General features: G+C 48.5%; 1 protein-coding gene across 2 annotated transcripts in view; it reads left to right on the forward strand.

The window, feature by feature from the left end:
* The window catches only part of NFIC (nuclear factor I C), a 133,693-nt gene that overhangs the window by 77,286 nt on the left and 36,264 nt on the right, over nt 1-20,143 (forward strand). For both annotated transcript variants that reach the window (XM_056844612.1, XM_056844613.1), the window contains exons 3-5: nt 9,749-9,823; nt 15,455-15,529; nt 19,211-19,334. In XM_056844612.1, coding sequence (XP_056700590.1) covers nt 9,749-9,823; nt 15,455-15,529; nt 19,211-19,334 — 274 coding nt within the window. The remainder of the gene's footprint in view (nt 1-9,748; nt 9,824-15,454; nt 15,530-19,210; nt 19,335-20,143) is intronic.

The raw sequence follows: 20,143 nt of genomic DNA on the forward strand, positions 1-20,143 counted from the left end.
TCAAATTAAAACTTTTTAGTTGAAATTTGTTCAACAAAATGGATGAACTTGATCCAGTGGTAGCAGCTCTTCAAAGTCTGGGGGGGATTCTGATAGCTTCCACTAAATTTGCCAGCACGGTGCCATAGTTTGATCTATTGTAAATTAGTAAACCACACAGTTGAAGGGGCCCACCTCTAGCGCCCCCCTCTACCCCCTTGCCTCTTAGTGCCCCCCTAGGTCATCCCACCGCCCCCCAGGGGGTGGTACTGCCCACTTTGGGAACCAGTGTTCTAGAGCAGGGGTGGGGAACCTTTTTTCTGCCAAGGGCCATTTGGATATTTATAACATCATCTGCTGGCCATACAAAATTATCAACTTAAAAATTAGCCTGCTATATTTGGTCAAATATTTAGCCAAGTGGCATGACTGGAGACGGCTCTGAGTGTTTGCCACGTAGTTTCTCCACGGCCCGGGTGGGAAAGGGTTAACACAGTTTCTTGGGCAGTCCTAGCAGCTCCATAGCTAACGACTCTTCTGCAAGGGGGGGGAGGTTCCTTTTCTCAGCAAAAAAAACTCAAATCCACCTTGAATACAGGCTATTCCTGTCTGCGGGAGGTGGCGGATCTCCAGTCTTAGATCCTTCTGAGCTAGAGATCTGCCAGGACCCATGAAGGGCCAGACCAAATGATTTCTCGGGCCTCATACGGCCCCCGGGCCTGACATTCCCCACCCCTGTTCTAGAGTGTCGACTGAAGTCTGATGTCATGCCTGGATTTGTGCCCTGATGTGACATCATCATTTAGCCTGACGTCATTTCTGTCCCGCAGCGTTTCTCTCACCAGCCCAAAGGGCGGCGGTGGGTAGGGGGGGGGAGAGCCCTTCCCCTGGAGATTGGCAAGCCTTTGCCCGTGCAAACAGAAGTATTTACAAGCAGAGTAATAAAAAAAAAAAAACCAGTTTCACGGGAGACAGGCAGAGAAGCAAAGAACGGCATGGAAATGAAGGATTGTGGGTTTGATAGGACAGAGAAGCAAAATTTAAATGAGGCTGTTTGAGTCGGAACCGCATGGAGGAGAAATTCAAAATCCATCCTAACCAAAACCGAGGCCTCGACTGGATGTGTGTGAGACCCCGGAGTTGTGTGGTGGTGCTGAACTCAAAAGACGTGTGCCCCAACCGGGCATACGGCAGGCAGAAAATGCCGTTCTGCTCGCCGCAGGTATATCCCGGCCCTAATCGGGAGGTGTCCTGCTGCCGGACGGTCATTTTGCGGAAATGTGGCCTTAAGCTTTGCAAAATTTGGCCAGCGGAATGAACAGCAGAGCCCTTTGTGGCATGGCATGCCTTTTTACATCTGGAAGGGAAACCGAGTCAAACTCGAATGTCTGGACAGCACATTTTGCGAGGCGTTGGCACGTGATCCAAACCACCCAGATTTGACTTGAACCCCCCGCATTCCCATCCCCAAAAAGAGAATTTAAAAAAGAACTCTTGTTTTGGCTTCACAGTTCAAGCCCTGCAAGAAGCAAGCAGGGCTTGCAGAAAAACTCTCAGATTTTCAAAACGTGAAAGATTCAACACAATCCCTGTACCTGCTTGCAGACCTTCAGTGGTCACAAAGACCGTTTTGTTACAAGAAAGAAATGTCTGTAGGTTCTAAGACGCATGATGAGGAATGTGCCCAGACAGAAAAGGACTTCTCTACGTTGCTGTCACCAGGTGTCTCCCATTCCCCCTCCCCGTTAGTTTTTGTTTTTTGTCTCTCTAGCACGTTAGGTTGGGCAGGAGTGCCAGTGTGGTGTAGTGGTTAGAGTGTTGGATTAGGTTCTGGGTTCAAATCCTTGGTCAGCCGTTGTAGCTTACTGGGTGATCTGGGACCAGTCTCCCCGTTCTCTAATTCTGATTTACCCCATGGGATTGCTGTGGGGATAAAGTGGGGGAGGGGACTGTGTGCGCCAGCCTAGCTCCTTGGAAGAAGGGCTGGGTAAAAACGGAATAACTCGCAAAAATTTAACACAGCATTCCCAAAAGGAAAAAGAAAAGAAAAGAAATGACAGTATGATTTATGAGATGTAGGGTCAATATAGGCTCTGCTGAAGGATCATCAGAATGGGTTTTGAGTAGGGATGCTGGAAATTTCACCACGAAAATGTTTGACACTCGAGTTTACCATGTTCAAAGGTTGATCAGAAATAGTGTTCTCAGCCTCCAAGTGGGGCCTAGAGATCTCCCCAAGTTACAACTGATCTCCAGACTACAGAGATCCATTCTCCTGGAGAAAATGGCAGCTTTGGTGGGTGGAGCCTATAGCATTATACTCTGCTGAGGTTGCTCCTCTCCCCAAATGCTGCCCTCCCCAGCCTCCACCCCCAAATCTCCAGGCATTTCCCAAGCTAGAGTTGGCAATCCTAATCGGATATGAGCCGAGCAGCCAGCCTGTTCGGTTTGTGTCGAACAGCTGCGAATGGCTTCCATAAAATCATAGAATCACAGTGTTGGAAGGGACCACCTGGGTAATCTAGCCAACCCCCCCCCCCCGAACTACCTCCCTCCACACTCCCAGTGACCCATACTTCATGCCCAGAAGATGGCCAAGATGCCCTCCCGCTCATGATCTGCTTAAGGTCATAGAACCCGCATTGCTGACAGATGGCCATCTAGCCTCTTCTTAAAAACCTCCAGGGAAGGAGAGCTCACCACCTCCCTAGGAAGCCTTTTCCACTGACGAACTGCTCTAACTGTTAGAAAGTTCTTCCTAATGTCTAAGACGGAAACTCTTTTGATTTAATTTCGACCCATTGGTTCTGGTCCGACCTTCTGGGGCAACAGAAAACAACTCGGCACCCTCCTCTATGTGACAGCCCTTCAAGTACTTGAAGGTGGTTATCATGTCCCCTCTCGGTCTGAATAGGTTTGTGCCGGGGTTTTTGCAAAACCGCACATGCAAAAATTTATTATCTTTTATTTATTTGAAATGTTTATTAGCTGCCTTTCTACCTTGCGAAACTCGAGGCAGCTTACAATGTAAATAAAAGAACAATTTTTTTTAAACACACACACACACACACACACACACACACACATGTAAGACCACCATTGAAAATCTCAGTCAGGACTGCCAATAGATAAAAACTACATTCAAACTGGTCAGCAGCCGTTAGAGTCACGAAGGGCTACTTAGACGAACACCAACGGCTAGGATTTTATTAGAACGTGGCATTTATTTATCACTGATTTATATGATTTATGACTGCTCCAGTTGTCTATTTAAACAATCGGCTGCTGTGTGGGGCAGGAAGAACAGGTAATTGTAGATCTCAGCTGGGCTACGTAAGAGTGCATATCTGCGAAAAGCCAATTGCAGCGAACTGTAAGGTAAGGAAGGAAGACAGTGAAGCAACCTGTCGATCAGCCATGAACAGGTCAACGAACAGTCCAACCGATTATCCCCCCCCCCAAAAAAAAATCAGCTCCCTGATTGCAACTAGCAAACGGGACTGGAGCTGAACTGGCGAGCGTTCATATATATTTGAGTATATGAACATGTTCTGCAATAGTCTCCAGTGTTCCACAGAAGAAACAATGCATCGTTAAATTGTGGAACTCCCTGCCCCAGGATGATGTGGTGATGGCCTCCAACTTGGAAGGCTTTAAGAGGGGAGTGGACATGTTCACGGAGGAGAGGGCTATGCATGGCTACTAGACAAAATGAATACTAGTCACGATGCTTACAGATTCTCTGCAGTATCAGAGGAGCATGCATAATAGGTGCTGTGGAAAACAGGCAGGATGCTGCTGCTGCAGTCGTCTTGTTTGTGGGCTTTTTAGAGGCACCTGGTTGGCTGCTGTGTGAACAGACTACTGGACTTGATGGGCCTTGGTCTGATCCAACAGGGCTTTCCTTATGTTCTTATTTTCTTATGGAGGATGGGGCTATCAATGGCTACTAGTCAAAATGGCTACTAGTCATGATGCATACCTATTCTCTGCAGTATCAGAGGAGCAGGCCTATTATATTAGGCACTTTGGAACACAGGCAGGATAATGCTGCTGCACTCGTCTTGCTTGTGGGCTTCCTAGAGGCACCTGGTTGAGGTGGGTGTCAGGGAAAAAGGAGAAATCCCTGGCCTAGAGGTCCCGCCAACTTAAATTGCCTTCCGGCCGCGTCTTATTTTAAAAAAAAAATTTTTTCCTGCATCAAGGATATTTCAGGGGCGTGTGTGTTGCGGCCAAAGGTTTCCGCATCAGAAACTGAATTGTGTGTGTGGAGATGGGAGAGAGAGAAAGTAGAGACTGGATTGGAAGTTTGTGTGTGTGCGCGCAGCGCGCTGGGGGGGAGGCAGGCTAATCCAGGATGCCGGTAGGAACCGATAATGCTGAGCTCAGCGTCTGCTCAGGCTGCCCAAAGAGCCTGATTATTTTTAGATAAGATGGAAAAGCAAAGCACGCCACGTTCTGGCTGCAGCCCGCATGAGGCGTGACTTGTGTCTCTGATGAGGAAGAGAAAGCAAGGAGGCGGGGGGGGGAGGAAGGGGAGGGTTGCGGCAGCGCTCGGGTTTCTTTCTCCCTTTTTTTCTGCCCTCCAAACGGCAAGGCCTGTTTCCTTCTCGAGGAAAGGGAGAAAGCGGTGTGCATGCGGGGTAGGCACGGGGTTGGCATCGGATTGTGGTGTGCATGCGGGGTAGGCACGGGGTTGGCATCGGATTGCAGGGTTCCCAAGGGAGCCGCGAGGCCTGCAGGCCATCCTCGCGCTCCGGCTGCCAACTTTAGGATGGAAACGAAAAGTTCTCGGGGCCTTGAAGTATGTGCTGCACCCCCCCTCCCCTGCAAGAGCCAGTGTAGTGGTTAAGAGCAGGTGGACTCTAATTTGGAGAACTGGGTTCAATTCCCCACTCCTCCACATGAGCAGCGGACTCTAATCTGGAGAACCGGGTTCGATCCCCCACTCCTCCACATGAACGGCGGACTCTCATCTGGAGGACTGGGTTCGATTCCCCGCTCCTCCACATGAGCAGCAGACTCTAATCTGGAGAACCGGGTTTGATTCCCCACTCCTCCACATGAACGGCGGACTCTCATCTGGTGAACTGGGTTCGATTCTCCACTCCTCCACATGAAGCCTGCTAGGGGACCTTGGGCTAGTCACAGTTCTCTCTGAACTCTCTCAGCCCCACCGACCTCACAAGGCGTCTGTTGTGGGAAGGGGAAGGGAAGGAGATTGTAAACTGGTTTGATTCTCCTTAAAAGGTAGAAAAAATTGTGGTACAAAAACCAACTCTCCTCCTCCTCTTCTTCTTCCTTCTTCTTCCTTCTTTTTCTTCTTCTTTTGGCTAGGGATGCTGTAACTGTTCAAACGCACCCAGCAAAACGGAGCTGGCTGCTTCTGTATGTGATGTTAACAGACACACCCCAACAGGGCACGTATAATGCCTGGGTTTGCATTCACGGCACATAACATTTGTAGGGCGCGCACATCTGCAACCGCTGCACTACTAAGAGAGCTGCCACCTTTGCACATCTCTGTGTGTTGTGAGGTCGTGTCTTCGTAGCAATGGTAAAGGCAGATTTTTCCCCCCGTAGTGATTCCACTACGTTCTCATCATGCTTTTCTGCCAAGGAGCTCAGGTGTTCCTTTCTCCATTTTCCTTCACAACAGCCCTTGAGGTAGGCTAGGATGAGAAAGACAGAATGTGATGGGCCCAAGATCCCTGATGAAGGGTTACCAACCTCCAAGTGGAGCCTGAGGACCTCCTAGAATTACAAATGATCTCCAGACTACAGAGGTCAGTTCCCCTGGAGAAAATGGCTGCTTTGGAGGGTGGACTCTATGACATCATACTCCGCTGATGCTCCTCCCTTCCACAAACCCCACCTCCCCTGGCTCCGTCCGCAAATCTCCAGAAATTTCCCAGCCTGGGGTTGGCAACCCTATCCCCGAGTGAGCTTCCTGTTAGATGGGGATTCGAACCGGGGTCTCCCCAAAAGTAGTCTATTCTGGGACTTTGCATTGGCCATCGGTCAAGGGAGAGGGAGGTGTCTCCTATTAGAATTTTGTCTCTGCCATGGACTAACTTGTTGGTTTTTGGCAAGACACCCTCTCTGTGCCTCTGCAGATAATTCAGAAGGGGATTTCCATGGGAATTAAACTTTCCTGAATCCAAGGCAAGTGTGCAGAGGTTGCAGCTCTTTGAAGTATGGCGGTGAGAATAATGCTGGCCTACCTTATAGGGCTGTTGTTAGCATTACTGTCATAGCATTGTTGTTGGCCTGCTGATTTGCCCTTCTGACTGAAACCCCAAGCAAACCCTTTAAAAAAAAAAAAAACTATTAAATGCGCCTTTAGTTAACTTTCGTTAGAGACGCTGGACACAATTGCTCGGTGGGGAGGGGGCCCCTGCCAGATCTCGGTGGTTACCCCCATCAATGATTTCTGCTCCTTGGCAGAAAGTCATGATGAAAACGTAGTAGAATCGCTCCAGGGGGGAATCTGCCTTCGCCATTGCTACGAAAGCATGACTTCACAACACACAGAGATGTGTGAAGGTAGCAGCTCTCTTACCACCGCTGAAATAGCACAAACGGATCCCAGACCCGCCTGTGCCGGTCCAGGATCCACAGCCTTTAAAATTTTTATTTAATGCGCCTTTAGTTAACTTTCGTTAGAGACGCTGGATATTGTTTGGTGGGGTGGGGGGCCCTGCCAGATCTCGGCAGTTACCCCCATCAATGATTGACTGTTTCTCTGATTTTGGGGGGCGGGGGAGAAATAGACACCAAGTATTATTGCCACTCAGGTTTGGAACTCATCTGACGGCGTGCGGAATCCCACCATTTGTGCCAGTCTGGGATCCGCAACGGTGCCACCTTTTAATTTTTTTTTAAAATGGACCTTTAGTTAACTTTCGCTAGAGACGCTGGATACAATTGCTTGGTGGGGAGGGGGGCCCCTCCAGGTCTTGATGGTTACCCCCATGGACAGTCGCTTATTTCTCTGATTTGGGTGGGGGGTCGGGTGAGAAATAGACACCAAGTATTATCACCACTCAAGTTTGGAACTTGTCTGACAGCGTGCAGAACCCCGCCATTTGTGCCGATCCGGGATCCGCAACGGTGCCGCCTTTAAATTCTTTAAAAATGTGCCTTTAGTTAACTTTTGCTAGAGACGCTGGATACAATTGCTTGGGGGTGCCCTTCCAGATCTTGGTGGTTATCCCCATTGACGGTCGCCGATTTCTCTGATTTTAGGGGGGCGGGGAGAGAAATAGACACCAAGTATTATCGCCACTCAGGTTTGGAACTCGTCTGACAGCGTGCGGAACCCCGCCGTTTGTGCCAGTCCAGGATCCGCAACGGTGCCGCCTTTACTTTTTTTTTTTTTAATGTGCCTTTAGTTAACTTTCACTAGAGACACTGGATACAATTGCTTGGGGGGCCCTCCAGATCTTGGTGGTTACCCCCATCAACGGTTGCTGATTTCTCTGATTTTAGGGGGGCGGGGAGAGAAATAGACACCAAGTATTATCGCCACTCAGGTTTGGAACTCGTCTGACAGCGTGCGGAACCCCGCCGTTTGTGCCAGTCCAGGATCTGCAACGGTGCCGTCTTTACTTTTTTTTTTTTTAATGTGCCTTTAGTTAACTTTCACTAGAGACACTGGATACAATTGCTTGGGGGGGCCTCCAGATCTTGGTGGTTACCCCCATCAACGGTTACTGATTTCTCTGATTTTAGGGGGGCGGGGAGAGAAATAGACACCAAGTATTATCGCCACTCAGGTTTGGAACTCGTCTGACAGCGTGCGGAACCCCGCCGTTTGTGCCAGTCCAGGATCCGCAACGGTGCCGCCTTTACTTTTTTTTTTTTTAATGTGCCTTTAGTTAACTTTCACTAGAGACACTGGATACAATTGCTTGGGGGGCCCTCCAGATCTTGGTGGTTACCCCCATCGACGGTTGCTGATTTCTCTGATTTTAGGGGGGCGGGGAGAGAAATAGACACCAAGTATTATCGCCACTCAGGTTTGGAACTCGTCTGACAGCGTGCGGAACCCCGCCGTTTGTGCCGGTCCGGCATCCGCAGCGGTGCTGCCTGCCCTGGCTTCGTGGCGCCGTGGAGGTTCTGAGGTCAGGCCTGCGTCTGCTTCTGGCAGCCAGCAAAGGGAGGGAAGGGGGGAAGGCTCCAATCTGTGGCGGCAGCTCGTTAATCACCATGCCGGCAGCGAAGAGAGTGCCGTCCGGGGAGCACCGACCGGGTGTGGGGGGGGTGAGATTGTCCATTACCGCTAAAATGATATTACAAAAGAACAGCCATTAGCGTCCGGCTGTTCCTGCTGCAATCCAGAGCGGGCCCAGACAGTGTTGTGGTCAGCCACGATTTGCTTTTGAACAGTGCCAGAACATCTCACTGGGGTCGCCGCATGTCCCCCCTTCCCTGGGAGGGCCCCCGTGCCTTTATAACAGACACATTTTGTTACAATATTAAAATTTTCATTAAAGAAACCTTCTAGACCTGGGGTGTCGAACTCAATTGTTACGAGGGCTGGATAGGACAGAAATGTCCCTGGGTCGGGCTGGGCCATGCCATGCCAGCCCAGATCTAGAATGGGGGGGGTGGCTGCCTTGGCCGGCTCACGGGCCCGCGGGCCTTATGTTTGGCACCCCTGTTCTAGACCTTCTTCTCCTGCCAAAAGTGGAAGTTTATCAGGTGTATGTATTTTTTTAATCCCACCTCTTCCTCTCAGGAGCTCAGGATGGCATACATGGCCCTGACACCTGTTTTATCTTCACCACAATGTTACAAAGAAGGCCAGGCTGAGAGAGAACAGCTTGGCTAAAGACATCCAGTGAGTTTTGCAGAGGAGTGGTGATTTGAACTCGGGTCTCCCCAGTCTTAGTCTGATGCTACACTGGATTACTCTATTTCCCATAACTCACATTTGTATCTGTGAATAGGATCTTGGGGTCTTAGTAGCCCAAACACTGAACATGAGTCAGCAGGGTGATGCGGTAGCTAAAAAGGCAAATGCGGTCTTGAGCTGCATCAACAGAAGTATAGTGACCAGATCACGTGAAGTGCTGGTATCGCTTTACTCTGTTCTGGTTAGACCTCACCTAGAGTACTGTGTTCAGTTCTGGGCACCACAATTTAAGAAAGATGTAGACAAGCTGGAACGTGTCCAGAGGAGGGCAACAAAGATGGTGAGGGGTCTGGAGACCAAGTCATATGAGGAAAGGTTGAAGGAGCTGGGTGTGTTTAGCCTGGAGAGGAGAAGACTGAGAGGGGATATGGTAACCATCTTCAAGTACTTGAAGGGCTGCCATATAGAGGAGGGTGCCGAGTTGTTTTCTGTTGCCCCAGTAGGTTGGACCAGAACCAACGGGTTGAAATTAAATCAAAAGAGTTTCCGTCTAGACATTAGGAAGAATTTTCTAACAGTTCAAGCAGTTCCTCAATGGAACAGGCTTCCTCAGGAGGTGATGGGCTCGCCTTCCCTGGAGGTTTTTAAGAAGAGGTTAGATGGCCATCTGTCAGCAGTGCTGATTCTATTACCTTAAGCAGATGATGAGAGGGAGGGCATCTTGGGCATCTTCTGGGCATGGAGTAGGGGTCACTGGGTGTGTGTGGGGAGGTAGTTGTGAATTTCCTGCCTTGTGCAGGGGGTTGGACTAGATGACCCTGGGGGTACCGTCCAACTCTATGATTCTTGATTCTGTATGCCCACAGAAGGCACTGATCTCATGCAAAACTTGTGTTTTTTTACTTTCAGATTCAGATCAAAGCAGCAGCCCGAGGACGGGAATCGGGTCAGACCAAGAGGACAGCAAACCCATCATCACGTTGGGTGAGTGAGAATGGGGAAGGGGATATTCATGTATGTGTGTGTGGGTGTACAGGAATCTGTTTGTATCACTCTCTGCCCAAAGCGTCAAATGATGCAAGACTCTAATTGACAAAACAGAGCATAGGATGGGCCTGGCTGGATCAGACCAATGTTCCTTCTAGACCAGTGTCCTGTTCCACATAGTGGCTTGCAAGCAAGCAAGGAAGGTCTTGCTGTTGTTGGACCCCTCTCAGAAAGGGGTCCAATCAGAGATATACTGCTTCGGCACAAGGAGGTTCTGTGTGGCTAAGAACTACTGATGGGCCTCCCTCCACAGATTTATCGAATCCTCCTTCTAAAACCACCTATGCAGGTAACCATCACATCTTGCGGCAGTGAGTTCCACAAGTTAGTGACTGTTTACATCAAGAAGGGCTTCTTGTTTGTTCTGAGTCTATTGCTCATCATTGGATACCAGTGTGGTGTAGTGGTTAAGAGCGGTGGTTTGGAGCGGTGGGCTCTGATCTGGTGAACTGGATTTGTTTCCTCACTCCTACACATGAAGCCAGCTGGGTGACCTTGGGCAAGTTACAGCTCTGCTAGAGCTCTCTAAGCCCCACCTACCTCACAGGGTGTCTGTTGTAGGGAGGGGAAGGGAAGGTGATTGTAAGCCAGTATGAGTCTCCCTTAAGTGGTAGAGAAAGTCGGCATATAAAAACCAGCTCTTCTTCTTATGAGACAGAGAGAGAGAAAGAGAGAACAGAGGTTCCTCTCTCTACTTTCTTCACCTTGTTTATGGGTTTAGGCACCTCTGTCACGCCCCCTCTTTAGGATGCTTAATTTCAACACTAAAAGTCCCACATTTTTCAGCTGTTCCTTAGAGATAAGATGCAGGAAGCCCTGGATTATTCTGGTTGCTTCTGTCCAGCACTTTCCCCAGCTCTCTGATACTTCGCAAGCACCCTTGGGTCACGCCTGAAGAAGAGGGCAGCTTGAGTACATGGTGGGTGGGTCTTGTTGCCAGTTCCCTCTTCGTCACGCGGGAGGATTTTGGGGCAGAGCCTGAGGAGGGCAGGGCTTGGGGAAGGGAGGGACTTCAATGCCATACAGTCCAATTGCCAAAGCGGCCCTCTTCTCCAGGGGAACTGATCTCCATCGGCTGGAGATCAGTTGTGATAGCGGGAGATCTCCAGCTAGTGCCTGGAGGTTGGCAACCTTATGGGTGGGCAGGACTGCTTCCAGAATCCTGGGAGGATCGGGACTGGAGCTCTGAGACAGGTCTACAGGCGAGTCAACCCAGAAGGAAAACCCAAGTGCGGGGTTAGATCTGAGCTGAGGGGCAGTTTGAAGCCCTATGAGGAGCAGTTGAAACGCTTAGGGCTGTTTAGCTTGGAAAGAAGGTGGTTAAGGGGAGGCATGATAAAGATCTATAAAATTATTCATTCCATGGAGAGAGTAGACAGGGAGAAGCTTTTCTCCCTCTCTCATAATACCAGAATGCGGGGTCATCTAATGAAACTGGAGGGGGAGAGATTCAAAACAAATAAAAGGAAGTATTTCTTTACCCAATGCGTAGTGAAACTGTGGAACTCCCTGCCCCAGGATGTGTTGATGGCTGCCAACGTGGAAAACTTGAAGAGGGGGGTGGCCTTGTTCATGGAAGAGAGGGCTATCCATGGCTACTAGTCAAAATGAATAGTATGATACATACCTATTCTCTCCAGGATCAGAGGAGCAGGCCTATTATATGAGGTGCTGTGGAACACAGGCAGGATGGTGCTGCTGCAGCCGTCTTGTTTGTGGGCTTCCTAGAGGCCCCTGGCTGGCCACTGTGTGAACAGACTGCTGGACTTGATGGGCCTTGGTCTGATCCAGCAGGGCCTTTCTGATGTTCTTATGTTCTATTTGTGCATGGCGGATGCATCCTTCTACGCAAACCTTCCCAGGCAATTTGGTTACTGGATGGGGCTTCGCTGCTGTTCGCAATACTTCTGAAATCATACTTGTTTGAGAACTTCAAAATCTAGGAATAAATTCATTTACCAGGCCTTATTTCCAAACTGGAACATGAGGAAATTTGTTCCAGATTGTATTTCTGTTTTTTGCACAAAGCGCATGCATGCACTCTTTGCCCTAGTGCTCAGTTCCTTCCATTAATGTGCCTCTCCCCCCCCCACCTATGCCACCGACGTGTGCATAAAAAACTGGGGAAATGCAATCTTGGTGTAACTGTATGTACAGTTTTATCCAGATTCTTTTCTGGGCGGTGATTTTGTGAACATCTGGGAGCACGTGTGCACATCAGGAAATTCTGAACAAAACAAAACGATACAATCCCCATTTGTTTTTGCATCAAGGATCCTTTCTCTTTTTTTCCCCCTCACAGAATTTAATCAATGCACACAGAGATGGAAAAAGCCAATTACGATGTAACTTGCAGGACGCACGTACAATGTCTCATGACTTTTGAAAAAATTTAATATAGGCGTGCTGGGTTATGAGTGAAACAGCTGAGGGAAGGGGGAGGGGGAGTTTCCATAAACCTATTCTCCCCCATCCCCCCCCCCAAAAAAAATGCCCTATCCAAATTGCCCTTTCAAGCTGCTTAGATGTCTTGGTCCCACATATCTTTTCCCCCAAGAGGGGAAAAGTGGGTTGAGGGAGGAAGGATTTGGACCAAGAAATGGCTTGCGAGAAAAGGGGTTCAGCATGGCCCTGTCCCTCTTCGTTCCACATTCGGAGCCTCTTGTGGCTTCTAAGGCCTTTTATGTAGGGACATTTCCCTGCGGTCACCCCCGGTTTATGCATGCTTTTTCCAACCATCAGAGGTCGGCTCGCTCTCCCCACACATTTTGTCCTTGCTTTCCTGATGCTGTTTTAGCCAGAATCTGGAAAATGCAGGCAAAATGCGCGGAGTCTGAGACGACCCTGGACGGGTGGAACAGGCATGCCTAATCAAAAGCCCTGAAGCATTCGGCGGGGGTGACCGCGGGGAAACTTCCTTGCATAAAAGGCCTAAGAATTAGATGATGCTTTACAGAGTCCCCATGTCATGTATGCTTCGAAGATCTTGCTTAAAGCCAAGCTAGACATGACGTCTGCCGAAAGTCATAAGAACATAAGAAAGTCCAAGCTAGATGAGACCAAGGTCCATCAACTCCAGCAGTCTGTTCACACAGCGGCCAACCAGGTGCCTCTAGGGAGCCCACAAGCAAGACGGCTGCAGCAGCATTATCCTGCCTGCCTTCCACAGCACCTAATATAACAGGCATGCTCCTCTGATCCTGGAGAGAAAAGATGTGTATCATGACTAGTATTTATTTTGACTATTAGCCATGAATAGCCCTCTCCTCCATGAACACTCCCCTCTTAAAGCCTTCCAAGTTGGTGGCCATCACCACATCCTGGGGCAGGGAGTTCCACAATTTAACTATGCGTTTGATTTCCTATTTAACCCCTTTCAGCTGTACAGTCACCTGCTTTGTTTACAAACGTGTTTCACATTTTAACAATGAAAACTATCATCAGGGAATGATAACATGCTTATGAATACCCATGACACCATGGGGTCGGGGTTCCCCAACTTTAGATGTGACGTCAGGAAACTGACAATCCCAAGTGCAATAGGGCTGGATTAGGCTCTGGAAAACAGCAGGGGGGGTGAGGCCGAAGCCTCTCCCCTGTGCCATGTTCTCAAGCCAAATTGGACACTACATACTTGGGATCATTAGCTTCCTGATGTCATCTCTCAGTAAGCTGGAGAACCCCGACTCGACTTGTGGCAGATGTTGTGTCCAGTTTGGCCCCCTATATTTGGGGAGGTGTGGTTTGGCTCCGGAATTTATTTGCTTGTTTCCCTGCCACCATTACGGGTTTTAAGTTCGTGTGACGTGTTTCTAATTCCTAGTTGATTTTATTGTATTGATTTGTCTTTCTTTTTTTAAAGTGCAGTTTAAAACACGTGGCAGTCTATTCAAGAACCAGAAAAAAAAAATTGGAGGCCGGTCAAATGGCAGTTGGGTGGGCAAGAGATGCTGGGAGATTGTGCAGCCAGCCCGGGAGACGAGGAGGGAAAATTCACCTTTAGGGAGAGAAGGCTGGAATATGTCAGGGAAGTTGCACCAGCTAGACCAGAATCTTGCTACAACCCAGGCTGGGCCTGGAAGCTTTTATAGCTAATCCAGATCAGAAGAAGAAGAAGAGTTGGTTTTTATATGCCGACTTTCTCTGCCACTTAAGGGAGAATCAAATCGGCTTACAATCACCTTCCCTTCCCCTCCCCACAACAGACACCCTGTGAGGTAGGTGAGGCTGAGAGAGTGTGACTAGCCCAAGGTCACCCAGCTGGCTTCGTGTGTAGGAGTGGGGAAACAAATCCAGTTCACCAGATTAGCCTCCGCTGCTCATGTGGAGGAGTGGGGAATCAAACCTGGTCCTCCAGATCAGACTCCCCTGCTCCAAACCACCGTTCTTAACTACTACACCACACTGGCTCTCCAATGGTGTAGTGGTTAAGAACGGTGGTGTAGTGGTTGAGAAGGAACCAATGGGCTAGGATACACCCCTTCTTCTTTGTTCCTCCACACCGTGATCCTGATTCACTCACCTCCAAGCTGAGTTGGCGTTGTGGGGTGTCTAAAAAGGAGCTCCGATCTAGAAGGCTGCTGGTTCAGATCTTAGCTCTGCTGCAAACATGGCCTTGGTCGATCCTCTCTTGCTCAACCTTTGTCCCTTCCCCTGCAAGATGGAGACAACTGTATGGGCCTACCTGCCAGGACTGTTGTAAAGATGACAACAAGGTTATGTTTGTCGAGCAGTTTAAGCACTAAGCATTATAAGCTGTGGCCAGGTCGATTCTGGCATGTTGGGAAACAATCTGGTGTAGGTTTTCTTTCTAATTCACAGTTTTAAAGTTATCATTTGTTGGGTTCTGGTGTGGGTGGGAAGGAAGGGAAGAGTAAGGTGTGGTGGGAGGGAAGGGAAGGGAAGAGTATTTTCGTTATCTGAAGATTTATCATTTGCTTTCCATCTCAAAATGAGTTCTCCAAGCAGAGAATGTTAACCCCCCCAATGTTAAACCATCTATATAAAAAAAGTAAAAAAAAACAACATATCAAACACCAAGCTGCAAGCTTTCTTCAGAGGAAAAGTTTGGCTTTTCTCCCTGAATAAGCCTGGCTATTGGATTTTACAATCCTGAAGTTTCGGCTCGAAAATTTCCATTTTAATCTCACTTCTCCCTTGTATGATTCAAATCCGGGAGTTATTCGATTTGCACTGTGCTGTGTTTCCTTATGGTAGATTTTCTCCCCAATTAACTTTATGCTACTTTAGATGTTATTTTTTTCATTGACTGGGGGAAAATGGCATCAAAGTAAGTAAGAAATCTGGAACTCCACCCACAAAATTGAGTAGAGTTGAGTAGAATTGCCCTTTGTGACAATTTACATAGAGAGAGATTTATATATCTCATGACATCACAGAGAAAGTGACAGACAGGTTGCTAAGTTGACATGCTAGCCTGTCTTAAGATTTCCGTATCTCTCCAAGTTTAAAAACTCAACATTTTAACCATTTCCGGAAAAAAAAAATCGAATGAAACGATTTTTTTGGAATTTCCTTTGACGTGTGACAATAATCTCTTTTGTGTAGATGCGACAGATTTCCAAGAAAATTTTGTCACGTCAGGCGTCTTCAGTGTCACGGAGCTTATCCAAGTCTCCCGAAGTGAGTAGTTCACAGCTGCTTCTTTCTGGGGGGTGAGATTGTGGGATTGGGCGAACAGATGGCGTTGAGGGTTGGCATATTTGGGCAGCTGCCCCGGACGAGCCAGCTACTGTCCCTTGATGGCCGATCATTGTGGGGAGGAACCGATCTCTTCCAGCTGGAAACAGGAGACCGCCCTAGAGGCCCCTACTCTAGGGGTTGCTTCCATTTCCAGTCGAAAATATTATAGATCCATGTGAACTAAACAGACATCACCTGAAGTATTCATTATTAAGGCTCCACTGAACCGTGGGAAAGCCTCTCTGGAGCCTCAGAAGAAAAAAGCTTTGCAGTCCGGGAGCTTGTCTACCCCAAGCTCCGGGAAGCTTACAAACCCCAAAGCATTATTTTTCTTCTTTTCCTTACCTTTATAGCTTTTCTGCTCATTGAGGTGAGAGGCCTTCCCCCCAGAAGTCTGCTCTGGATGGATTTACGTACATTCTTCCCAGCGTATGTAAATATGTTAAAACACCGAGGCTTCTGAGAGGAATCCTTTTTGCCACCTCACAATAAGCAGAAAAGGAAAGAGAATGCATCTGAGAATGCAGGATTTGAATATTAGATTTTTTAAAAAACACCAAATTAAATCAACAGATGAAAATAAAAGTAAGGAGCGCCTAGAAATAAATATGGAGAGGTAGGATATTGACCTCAGTAATCTCAGTGCTGAAAACGTACAGTCAAAAGATGCCAAGAAGGGAGGATGTATCATCATTGGCCTTGTTTGACATATAGGGTTGCCAGCAGGTGCTTGCCTACTAATCCACTCACTTGCCAGTAGAAGCTGACTATTGTGGTGGGAAAAAGTGGGGGAGGGAATTGCGCCTGAACCCAGAAATGATGGATAATGCCCTAGGAATCTCCCCCCCATCTCTGTGGTCTTTACCATAGAGATCTGGGGGATTCCTAGAACATTACCCACAAGTGATGTCACTTCTGGATTTGGACAAAACCTCCTGATTTCCCCCACCGCAGTGACCATCTGTCAGCAATGCTGACAATGCTGATTCTATGACCTTAAGCAGTTCATGGGAGGGAGGGCATCTTGGCCTTCTTCTGGGCATGGAGTAGGGGTCACTGGTGGTGTGTGTGGGAGGTAGTTGTGAGTTTCCTGCATTGTGCAGGGAATTGGACTAGATAACCCTGGTGGTTCCTTCCAACTCTATGATTCTATGATTCTATGACCAGTAGGCCTGGCAGCCATATTTACATAGATTATTCTGCAATATTTTCTTCTTCTCCTTCTCCTTTGTTTGCATAAATTCTTTTTCTTTTGCAAGCCCTAGGGGAATTCTGCCAGCAGTTGAGGACCTCATTTCCTTTCAGACCACTAAAAATCCTATTCAGTTACCAATTTCTGTCATTAGGGCATGATTTCTTGCCACAGGGGCTGGGGACTTTCTACTTTTTAAAAAATAAGTTTGAAATTCTCAGTCTAGCCAGTCTTTGCCTGAAACAGACTTTTCATGTGCTAAATGTCTGAAATGAGACAGTTGTTTTAAGGAAGGGGTTGCCTTTAGAAAATATGATTCCATTCTGACTCTGAAGACTGCCCAGCTCAAAATTCTGGATGTTCAACTTATTAAATGAAACCTGACTAGATCTCCGGATACTAAATTTAGGTTTACATACAAACGGCTTCGTGGCTTGACTCCGGGCCAAAATTCACCCAGTGCGGGACTGCCATGATGGGAAATCCAGATGGGTAGCTTGGCCCTAAAAAGAATTCAAGGGTTGGGACAATGTGAATTAAGAATGGGGGAAGAGGGAAGGTTAACTCTTCCCCTCCTTAATCAAATATCCCCCGCTTCCCAAGGTTGTAAGCCCTGGTAGGAAGAAAAAAAGATAATGCTGTGGTCTGAACAGCTTAAAGCTTTTGGGGAGGGGCACATTTTCAGTCTGGAATTCGGTGTCCCTCCAGTCAAATATACCCTCCTCCCCAATTCCAGTATATGTAAAAAGGTAAAGGTAGTCCCCTGTTCAAGCACTGGGTCATTCCTGACCCATGAGGTGATGTCACATCCCGACGTTTACTAGGCAGACTATGTTTAAGAACATAAGAACATAAGAAAAGCCATGCTGGATGAGACAAGGCCCATCAAGTCCAGCAGTCTGTTCACACAGTGGCCAACCAGGTGCCTCTAGGAAGACCACAAACGAGACAACTGCAGCAGCATTGTCCTGCTTGTGTTCCACAGCACCTAATATATTCGGCATGCTCCTCTGATCACGGAGAGAATAGGTATGCATCATGACTAGTATCCATTTTAACTAGTAGCCATGAATAGCCCTCTCCTCCATGAACATATGTCTACTACCCTCTTCAAGCCTTCCAAGTTGGCAGCCATCACCACCTCCTGGGGCAGGGAATTCCACAATTTAACTACGCTTATGGGGTGGGTTGCCATCGCCTTCTCCAGTCATTTGCCCCCACCAACCTCGGAAGGATGGAAGGTGGAGTCGACCTTGAGCCGGCTGCCTGATACCGATTTCCGTCGGGATCGAACTCAGGTCGTGAGCAGAGCTTTTGACTGCAGGACTGCAGCTTACCATTCTGCGCCACGGGGGCTCGTGTATATGTATATGCTGCATCTGCTTTTAGGGGCAAATCATATGTCTGGAGTTTCAGTTATGTGTGTTGTTTGACTCAAAACCAGCTCTTCTGCACCTAACTAAAATTGGGGAGGCTAAACAATTCTATGAGGTTCAGAAAGGCTGGAAAATGAGTTTCTCAAAGCTGCCTTTAGTTCTGCCGAGTTTCTGGGTGGCATTTGGCAGTGTGAAAATTTCCACTGACCAAATCCCAGACTCTGATACCGGATGATGGCGTTATGGCTGGGTATTGTTGTGAAATGTCCGTCATGTGTAGAACGAGGGCAGGCTGGGTGCAAAACATCCCAAAAGGGGAAGGGGAGTTTGCTGTGTGTGTCTGCAGAGAAGCTCAGGAACTCTGGCATGGGAACCCCGTCATTCAGCATCACAGATGGAAAATTGTAGAATCACAGAGTAGGAAGGGACCACCAGGGTCATCTAGTCCAACCCCCTGCACAATGCAGGAAATTCACAACTACCCACACACACACCCCCAGTGACCCCTACTCCACATCCAGAAGATGGCCATAAAAACCCTCCAGGATCCCTGGCCAATCTGGCTTGGAGGAAAATTGCTTCCTGACCCCAAAGTGGCGATGGGCAATACCCTGGGCATGCAAGAATGGGCCACGAGAGCCAAACACTGACGCAAACCTTCCTGCCTTCCCTCTCATGGTCTGCCTAAGCCCACATAATCAGCATTGCTGACAGATGGCCATCTAGCCTCTGCTTAAAAATCTCCAGGGAAGGAGAGCTCACCACCTCCCGAGGAAGCCTGTTCCACTGAGGAACTGCTCTAACTTTCAGAAAGTCCTTCCTAATGTTTAGCTGGAAACTCTTTTGATTTAATTTCAACCCATTGGTTCTGGTCCACCCTTCTGGGGCAACAGAAAACAACTCGGCCCCCTCCTCTATATGGCAGCCCTTCAAGTACTTGGTTATCATATCATCTCTCAGTCATTTCCTCTCTGGGCTAATGTTGTCTTTCTCGCTTCCGAACTGAGTACCTGGTTGTGCGTTGATGGGGCTTCATCTCTCTGTTCTCTGCAGCGCCAGTGGTGACGGGCACGGGGCCAAATTTCTCCTTGGGGGAGTTGCAAGGACACCTGGCTTATGACCTGAACCCCTCCAGCACGGGGATGAGACGGACACTTCCGAGCACCTCCTCCAGCGGGTAAGTCTCCTCTGGGGCAGGGTTGGGAGACATGCCCGAGGCCATCCTGCCGGGACTTCTGTTGACCTTCCTCATGACAGTGAGGGTTGAGCCACCAAATGTCTGGAGACTGAGGTCCTTCTGATAATACATGGAGTGCATTTTCTATTCTAGTTCCTGGGTTGGATTGACATTTTAAATCCCCCCCCCCCAGCGATAACTGGAGGAATGGTAGCCTCCCTTGTCTCCAGCAGAGGAGGCTGGAGGATTGACCCGTCGTGACATGCGACCCCTAGGGTTGCCAGGCCCCTGTTCACCACCAGCAGGAGGTTTTTAGGGTGGAGCCTGAGGAGGGCGGGGTTTGGGGAGGGGAGGGACTTCAATGCCATAGACTTCAATTGCCAAAGCGGCCATTTTTCTCCAGGTGAACTGATCACTATCGGCTGGAGATCAGTTGTAATAGCAGGAGATATCCAGCTAGTACCTGGTGGTTGGCAACCCCATTCCTATTCTTTTGGTTAATTCACAAAATTAATTTGGTTAATCCTAGATTTTTGCCTATCTGGGGAATCCTCGAGTCTCTAGAGACCCTGGCCTTGTCTGTGGGTGGCCATGTTATGCTGCTTTTGTGGTCAGCATGGGGGTGGCAGCTCTTCTACATCGTTTATGCATGGGTACGCACATTCTCCCCTGGTCCCATTCTCCCCCAGTCATATGCACTCACATTCTCCCCCGGTCTGTATCAGTTGTTCCTTGGAGTTATGCATAAGTTTTCCATCCATTAGAGATTATCCGTTGCCAGCCCTGGCAAATCCCGGGACTTCCCATTC

This window comes from Euleptes europaea, chromosome 2 (genome assembly GCF_029931775.1).
Source record: "Euleptes europaea isolate rEulEur1 chromosome 2, rEulEur1.hap1, whole genome shotgun sequence".
NCBI lineage: Eukaryota > Metazoa > Chordata > Lepidosauria > Squamata > Sphaerodactylidae > Euleptes > Euleptes europaea.